This window comes from Adiantum capillus-veneris, chromosome 16 (genome assembly GCF_014529385.1).
Source record: "Adiantum capillus-veneris isolate H3 chromosome 16, ASM1452938v2, whole genome shotgun sequence".
In the NCBI taxonomy this organism is placed as follows: domain Eukaryota; kingdom Viridiplantae; phylum Streptophyta; class Polypodiopsida; order Polypodiales; family Pteridaceae; genus Adiantum; species Adiantum capillus-veneris.
In genome coordinates, this window is record NC_140946.1 from 111,305,502 (window position 1) to 111,314,927 (window position 9,426).

General features: G+C 42.8%; 1 protein-coding gene across 1 annotated transcript; it reads right to left on the reverse strand.

The window, feature by feature from the left end:
* Nucleotides 1–1,186: 1,186 nt before the first annotated feature.
* LOC147439650 (uncharacterized) lies at nucleotides 1,187–1,789 on the reverse strand. Its single transcript, XM_086484050.1, has one exon. It carries the CDS (start codon nucleotides 1,787–1,789, stop codon nucleotides 1,187–1,189), a length of 603 nt encoding a protein of 200 aa, XP_086340176.1.
* Between the last annotated feature and the right edge of the window lie 7,637 nt (nucleotides 1,790–9,426).

A 9,426-nucleotide genomic window follows, 5' to 3' on the forward strand; every position in this document is an offset into this window, starting at 1 on the left:
TGAAGGTAAAAATCGATAGCTCAAGATGGCACACCCGGTCAAGCCATATGACCATGTGACAAATTGAGACTATAGAATTTGTAACTAACTGTTTTAAAAAGTTTATCGCTTTTTATCGTAAAAAGAGGCACAACTACACATTTGGTAAGAATGGATAGCTCAAGAGACCCGATCAAGCCATATGCATAGGTAGAAGAATTGAAGGTAAAAATCGATAGCTCAAGATGGCACACCCAGTCAAGCCATATGACCATGTGACAAATTGAGACTATAGAATTTGTAACCTGAGGAGAGCTAAACATGCTCATATGATTATCTTAACCATTATATTGTACCTGACCTATGTCCCCTTTCCTAAAACCAGTTATATAATAGTTCTTTGCCTCACCTTTACAACGCACCTTCCAAGCAAAACTAGCATGCGAATCGAACTCTGGAATTCTTGTAAACAAATCATACTGGCTAACCGCTGCATCGAAGCGCCTAGACTATGAAGGCGCTTTGTTTGTTATTAAAAAAAAAACGTTCGTCCTGCGCCATCCCTACCTGGCTCTCTGAGCCTATCGTGCCTAGCCTCACTGCTCGCCCTATGCTCCATGGTGACGTATTCTCCTCCCCGACACCTACGATCAGTCTCCACCTTTGCTTTCATTCTCTTTTGCTTAACACCACCAGGACATCTCCAAGGACCTACGTACTCACCTACGTACTCACCTGAGAGAGCATTTTCGAAGATTCTGGATATTTTTCAATTATCTTGCAGCTAGTACCACCTAATTGATATGTATTCCTAATGGATTCAAAAAATAAAAACCATTGATTTTTTTAGAGATTCCAATTTCAAATAAGGGGTGGCAAGCGCATACATCTTCATGCATCATGCCGCCATCCTCATCCGTTTCGAGTGCCAGCCCAACCTGATCCTAATGAGATTAGTCTGGCATTTTCATGCGGCGCAAATAGCAGCATGCATCTTGGCCCATCCCTAGATTTCTATGGCCATCACAAGCACGACCACAAGTCATGCATCGCTTCGCTTGCAAGGTGATGGCCTCCCATTGTGAGCGTGTGTGCCCTGTCAGGTGGTTGTAATCAAGGTCCAATTTTAACAAGGCTGTACAATTGAATAATTGTGGGGGTATATAACCTGCAAGGTTGTTCATGCCTATGTCCAACTTCTGTAGCTTCACCAACATGCCCGTCTCTGTTGGTATCGATCCATTTTGCCCATTGTTCTGGCCTCAAAAACCATTAAGTGGGAGCAATTACCAATATCTGAGGGAATGCCGCCATACAAGTGGTTGTCTGATAAGGAGAGAACCATCAGCTTTTGTAGCATCCCCAAACTAGAGGGAATGGTGCCAGTCAGTCTGTTGCTCTGGAAATAAAAAACCTGGGCTGTAGAAAGGCTGCTAAGAACTGAAGGGACAGAACCTGTGAGAGAGTTACCAGCAAGAGCAAGAACTTGCAAGTTCGGCAAACCGGCAAGCTCGACCGGAATGGGCCCAGAAAGCTTTTGCCCTCTCAGATCCAGAACTTGCAAGGCCAAGAGCTTCCCCAGAGATGAGGGTATCCCACCCGTGAAGTGGTTCCCACTCAAATTTAGCACTCTTAATGAGCCAAATGAGCCTAAAAAGAAAGGAATGTTACTCGATAAATTGTTTTCTGCCAGGTCGAGGACTTGAAGATTGACGAGCTTCACCAACAGATTAGGGAGACTACCATTGAAAGTATTTGAGGAGAGCACAAGGCTTTTCAGATTGAACCATGCAGACAAGAATTCTGGCATCGAACCAGACAAGTTGTTGCGGCTGACATCCAACGATTCTAGAGAACTAATGCTTTCCAGCTCGTCAGGCATGGTGCCCCGTCAGGTGGTTGGAATCTTCTTCAATGGAAGGTCCGTGTCTCGGGATTGATCGGCATTATCGGTACTAGGCAGGCCACCGGAGGGAGGAGGGGGACCTTCCACCATGATGATGGTAGCAACAGCGAGAGCCTCCTTGGCGAAGATGGCAGCAAGGGTGGCGGTTGCGAGAAGAAAGAGGAGGGCATGGCGGGAGCACTGACAGGCGGGTTGGGAAGAGCTGTTGGTGCGGATGGGTAGCATAGCGGGCTTGAAGGAGGGTGCTTGCCATCTCCCCCCCCTCTTAGGCTGTTGCAATCGCTCGTCTTCTTCTTCTTCTTCTTCTTTTCTCTCTCTCTCTCTCTCTCTCTCTCTCTCTCTATAGATTCGCCCAAGGAATGGGCATTCAGCAATTTACTCCTGAGTCCTGGCTCTAGCTCTAGCCTCTCAGGCTCCAGCTGAGTCTTTCTCTCTTCCTTTCCTTGGAAATTGGAAATGAGCAGCACCCCATCCATTCACTCTTTAATGAATTGGAAAGTTCGGGCCCGGGCTTTTGGAAATTGGAACTCAGTTAGGCTCGTGTCACACACGTTCGCCCGTATGTGTGTGCAATTGACATGGCAAAAAGGTATTGGCTATTGTGTGCGTCCGCTGCAACGAATGCTCACCCGGCCTAGACCCCTCGGTCAACTTCGCCTAGTAGCGGACATGAAGAGCAAAAAGGGCGCGACATGTGAAAATAGGCGACAAATTCTTGCTCGTGCCTGGAGAAGCGGAAGTGGAACCAGCTGATTTGCTGATGTAGACGTTCGAAAGGAGAGAGCCTCGTTGTGTGTGACAGCCAAAGCACCCAAGCAGGGATTTTTGGGCCCTGTCTTGCGCCTACGTCTGACAAAGACCTTACTAGTGCCTAGGGAACAAGTGACAAAGTCACGAGGCCTACCAAGTTTAAGGTAGACACCAAATGATATGTACAATTGATCTCTATTCAATAGAACTTGCAGTGTTCGGGAAAAATCATTTTTCCAAACATACAAAATTTCTTTCCTTAAATTTTTCAAGAGAAGATTTTAGAAAATTAGATTTTTTCTTGGATTTTTACACTATTTTTCTCTATTTTGAGGCGGAATTCCTCCTTTTCCCCTTGCCCTTAACCGGACTTTTTGAAATTGAAAACGGCACGATAGTAAGCTAACACACATCTTTCCCGAACATTGAATAGAAGAGCAAGTATATTTGCCAAGTACAACATCCATAACTGATCTCTATTAGTATGGGTATTCAAGTATGTCGTATGTGTGGTCAATTTTGAAAGTGGTTTATTAATGGGTATCTAAGCAGATGCCACCAAATGGAAAAGGGGAAGGCTTCACAGAGATAGCGGGGAGCCAATCAAGTGGACGAAGGGAGAAGAAGACACGTGGGCAGAGCAGGCAGATAGAAGTCTCAGACAAATATGTCTCTCTCTCCTTCCTTTCAAAGCACACATAGAGGAAGATTAGTCAAGTTTATGGTAGCATTGACCCCAACAAATCTAGAAGCTTGTTGAACAAGTCTTAAAGATGTTAGCTAAGGGAGAGGACAGGGAGGTACCATATTTTTTCATTGGTATGGCTATCTTAGTTTGCTAAAGGAGTAAATTAACTCTTTGAAATACCAAGAACAACACCCTCATGTGAAAGATTCTTTGATTGGCTTGTTAGGGCATGTGTCTTATGGCATAAGCACTTAATACCCCCCCCCCCCCGCGGGGTAGGTCCCCCCTCCCTTATGCATACGGTACAAGCATGAAATAATGGGGGGCTACCCCTATTGTATACACTTATGTCTGACCTCTAAAAACCCCCCTCTTGTACACTCACGTGATACCATACGAAAATCCATAGTGAATCCCCCGGGATTGTGCCAAGAGTCGAGATGGCCCAAATCTACGTGACACAAGATTACTACTTAGTTTAGCCCAAGTCTCATATCATATTTATGGTTTATGGATGGCGACCGTGTCTCTTAAACGTGGAAAAAAAGACGTTATTTATGGATTCTAAATATGTCAATGGAATTTCATCTTCATGTTAGGAAACAACTTCATTAGAATCCTAGATGTATCGACCTGGCTTATGGCGTAAGACCCTTATAACCACGTAAACGATGGATAGAGGACTTCCTCTCTTCTGTTGCTCGTATCTCTACTTTGTGGAAACAGAGTAGGGTTTCGTCAATGGAAAAGGAGAATAAAGGAAGGCCATCTATCAAGTCGCCCCAATCTTCTCGGGATTGGGGACCTCACAATTGGTATCATAGCTTAGGTTAAAGAGATTAAATTGACTACTTCAAGTTTCCTCATGTGCATGGTTACTATTCCCATTATCTGACTCTTAGAGATATTACGTTATGTCGATTGACGTGTACCATAGTTATGGTTGAAACCTCTATTATATTTTTTCATGGAGAGATCTTTTGTAGACCCCTATATGACATTTTGATGATTTTATGAATAGAAGATTGAGTTGTTTTCTACAAGAAATTGTTTGACTGGTTAAGTCATGTAAGTGAGTTTTTTGTGTGGATTGAATGAGCCATGACTGATTAAGTCATGTGATTGGATGACTCATGACTTGTTAAGTCATGTGATGAGATTATCCATGACTAGTTAAGTCATGTGATTGAGATAATCATGACTGGTTAAGTCATATGATTGAGTTTTGATGGACTGATTAAGTCAAGATTGGTTAAGTCATGTGATTGATTTTTAATGAATCGGATAAGTAGTGATTGGTTAAGTCATACGATTGAGCTTTTAGTGGACTGGATAAGTCTAAGTTTAAAAAGTACCCTATTGATTTGAATGTGGAGAGTTGGAACATTATCAGAACAGTTGTCCACGGCTAACTAATGGAGCAGCAGTAGCAAGTGAAGCAGACTACAGACCTCACCCTTTTTGACATAATGATGGTCGCTAGTAATTAGAGTAGGAGTATCCTCACTTTTTCTCGAGATGAAGACATCTCGAATCCCTAAGTTGGGGAGATTGTAATGTACCCAACATTTATCCATATAAGTGATTTCAGTTATTTTGCAAAGTAATTGAGATTCTCAATTTTGTGAGTCATCACGAGTTTATCGAAGCAATTGGATAGAAAATCGGATTCAGAATCTATTTATTAATGATCTTTCTTTATGTGGTGCAATAGGTTTATGTGGGAACCTAATCTATGTGTGAAGAAAAAGCTTAGAGATAGTATTTTTAAGAAAGAAAGAGAGGCGAGTCAAAATTAGAATACTTCTTTCTTTCTCTCTCTCAAGATAGAATGGAAACTTGTAAGTATAGAGCTTTTTAAAAATCGCGCATAAGATTCGCGAATGTCACCCAAAAAAATAAAAAAATAAAAATAAATAAATATATATTAAAATTTAAGAGCCGTGACGACGCGCGAGCTTTTCCTTCTCCTATTCTTGAAACCTTCTTAGTATTCTTAGCACCCCTCTAGGGCCTATATAAAGGACCCATCTCCTCTCACTTTGAACACACAGATTTATAGAAGCGGAAGCTCTCTTCCAATGACGCACCGGAGGGAGGCTCTCTCCCTTAACCTCTCACCTTCAAGCCATCTCCATCTCCAATCGTCAATGTGCCATCTCCCGGTTTGTGAACACACACACTCTCTCTCTCCAACAACGCACTTTTCTTTTCTCTATTCCGAAGCTATGGCTCCGAAGCGTGTAACACGAAGTTCTAAGGACGCGCATGCCGTTGCACCACCAAGGAAGGTGGGAAGAAAGATGTCTACTCCGAACGTATCTCACGCGGAAGCATCAGCCGAAGAAGAAGTCGAAGCCGTCCAACCTCCAGCACAGGAGTTAGCCGCACGCGCTCCAAATCCGGTAAGACAAATTTATAATTCTGCATTGATATTCATGTTTGACTTGGGAAGCTAAGCATAGAGAACCCTTAAACTGTCCGAGAAACATGATTCTATTATAAGAAACAAGCATATGTTTTCATAGATTAGTGAAAGAACTGTTTGATAAATTATCACTGTTTGTTGAATTGTTATTGCTTAATAAATTGTTATTGTATGATAAGTGGTTACTGATTGATATGAAGGATTGGTTGATCATGTTTGATGAATCATTTAAAGAGAAGAATTGTTGAAAGAATATATTTTGTTCCTCGCAGGTAGCGAGATGATTCCGCGGTTAGCGGAGATTAAGTTGAGGTTATTGGCTCTCTTTTGTTCCTCGCTGTTAGCGGGATGCCTCGTGGGTAGCGAGGTGCCTCGCCGGTAGCGGGATGCCTAGCAGTTAGCAAGATGCCTTTGGATAGCGGGATGCCTCGCAATTAGCGAGATGGGAAGGTTGCGCAATTCGTGGTTAGCGAATAAATCCTTTGCAAAGGCTCTGTTGGTTAGACAGAGAAAGTCCGTGGGTAGCAGCAAACTCATGAGAAATTGAAAAAGTTATTTTTGTTGAATAATAGGGTTGTCTTCATTAGGCCTTGTTTGAATTGTTTTGGTATTGTTTGAAGGGCTGTAAAAAAGAACCTGTGTTTCGAATTAATTAAGGAACACTGTTTGTATATGTAAAACAGTGTGGTAAAAAGTGTGAATGTGGGGTTGGCTCAGGTTGTCAGTCAAGGATGGGTGGTATCGATTAGTCGAGAAACTCTCCACTCCCTTTTATTAAGAGAAGTGAATTTAGAGACTCATTGTGCCAAGAGTCGAGATGGCCCAAATCTACGTGACACAAGATTACGACTTAGTTTAGACCAAGTCTCATATCATATTTATGGTTTATGGATGGCGTCCGTGCCTCTTAAACGTGGGGAAAAAGACGTTATTTATGGATTCTAAATATGTCAATGGGATTTCATCTTCATTTTAGGAAACAGCTTCATTAGAATCCTAGATGTATCGACCTGGCTTGTGGCGTAAGACCCTTATAACCACGTAAATGATGGATAGAGGACTTCCTCTCTTCTGTTGCTCATATCTCTACTTTGTGGAAACAGAGTAGGGTGTGGTCAATGGAAAAGGAGAATAAAGGAAGGCCATCTATCAAGTCGCCCCAATCTTCTTGTTACCATATACATGTGGTAGTGATGTGTGTGAACACACTAGGACCGCCGGGGCATTTTTTCCCTCTTGAGGAGGTTTTTTCCCCCGTGCATTGTATATACGCCCATCACTCTAGGGCTATCTATCTTTCCATAGCACACTAAGTAACACACTCTCTATTGTGTGCCTTGAGCTTCCTTCGTCTTCTCCAAGCTGTGTGTGTTTCTCTGCAACCCTAATTCCAACAATTGGTATCAGAGCAGGTCACGTCCTCCCGGGCTTAGTCGCCAGCTGCTCCAGCACACGCCTGCTCACTTTCTTCGATTTTAGTGAGTTTTGGTGAGCGTTCGCAAATCGACAAATATTTTGGGAGACCTCGAAGAGCTTGTTTTGCTCAGAATTTTGATTTGGGCTCATTTCGGCCTCAGTTTCCACTACAGGCAGTACTGCACAGGCTATTTCATCATTTTGTGCAAAATTTCTGTCAGTGCTGTTTTTTGCATAACAGGTGCCTTATAGTCTTCTACGGTTTTTGTTATACAGCACAGGTTGTTCCCGCTCCGTTTCTCCTATTTTCGGGCAGTTTTCACATCAGGTGCACCATTTACCATGGCTGACAACAACAACACAGATGTGTTCAAGATGTTTGCTGCTGAGGACAGGTTGGATGGGGACAACTACCCTATGTGGGCTTATATGATGCAACATGTTCTTGTGTCAAAGGGTGTCTGGAACATTGTGCAGGGCATTGATGTACGTCCTGGTTCTGAGGATGTAGGCGATGTTGAGGATGTTGCAGGTCTTGCTGCAAGGATTGTAGCTGTTAGAGTTGTTTTTCCTACGGAAGAACAAGCTTGTTGGGATGTTAAGGATGCGCAGGCTCATTCATTGATTGCGTTGTCTGTGAAGCGCACCATTGTTCCTCACATCCGTTCAGCAAAATCTGCAAAACAGGCTTGGGATATTTTAGCAGGTCTTTATGCAAGCCGCAATGAGGCTAAAATTGCTTTGCTGCGTAAAGAGCTGGAGTTGAAGATTATGCATGAGGAAGATGATATGGACACTTTCCTTGCTAGTGTCAAGGATATCAATGAGCAACTCATTTCTGCAGGTGAAGTCATTTCAGACAGTTCCCTAGTGCAGATTGTTCTTGATGCCTTACCAGATTCTTACTAGACTTTTGCTAGTACTTGGAGACTTATGACCCAAGGAAATCCAGAAGTTGTCAAGTTTGATGTATTATGAACATTGCTGTTGCAAGAGTCACTGTCCATAAACAACAGGACTAGACAGCGTGCAGTTGAACATGCTTTTATTGCTTCTCAAAGAAAGGGTGGTAACAACAATACAGCCACTTCTTATGGTTCTGCTGCAAGTGGCAAAAATTATGTTCCTAATGCTTCTGTTGGCAGCAATTCGTCTGGAAATTCTGGTGATAAGGGCAAAAAGAAGATGCGTTGCCATTATTGTAAAGCCAATGATCACTTGATCAAGTCGTGTCCTAAGTTGAAGGCTAAAGAGGCTAAGAAGAAAGAGGGTGGTTCCACTACAAATGTTGGTTCCTCTACAAATGCAGCCATTGTTGAGTCTCGATCGAAACAAGAGGGTGCCTTGGGATAAAACACCAATGTACAGTGCCTTATACACCTCAGCAAAATGGTGTTGCTGAGAGGAAAAACAGGTCACTAACGGAAATGGCACGATGTATGGTCAAAAGTCAAGCTTTGCCGCATTCTTTTTGGCTTGAGGCCATCATGTGTGCCACTTATGTACTTAACAGGTGTCCTACGAAAGCTTTGCAGTCTATTACTCCATATGAAGCATGGCATGATAGAAAGCCTTCTATTGAGCACATGCGTGTTTTTGGTTGTTTGGCATATGCTTTGGTGCCACAAGTGCAGCGTAGAAAATTGGATGATAAGGCTGTCATGTATTTTTGTTGGTTATAGTGCTGAAAACAAAGGTTACAGGTTGTATCATCCGCAAACAAAACGTATTCTGGTTTCTCGGGATGTAGTGTTTGTGGAAGATTCTGTTCAGCCCTTGCTGTCATGTACTAGAGACAGTAATGTAAGCTCACAGGACATTTATGACACTTTGTTGCCTCTTTTCAGTGGTGGAAATATGAATGTAAGTTCCAATGAGGCAAATGTACAGCCTATGGGGGTTTCTGAAAATGTTTTAGATCAGCCTATTACTGATGCAGATGTACGTGATGTACTTGATGAGGAAAGGGCTGAAAATGAGCAGGCTAGAGGTATGCCAAAATGGCTGGTGCACACTTTGCGTGACAGTAAATTGGATGCACCTTTGTCTAGTCGTACTCGTTCAGGCTCTCACCATGCATCTTATGCATCAGATTGTTATGCTTTAGCTGTGTCTAGTTTACATGATGTTGAGGAGCCTCTGTCTTTTGATGAAGCACAGTATTCAGAAAATTGGATGGCTGCCATGCAATCAGAATATGATGCACTTATAGAGAATGACACATGGACTTTATGTGATTTTCCTCCTTGCAAAAAGGCC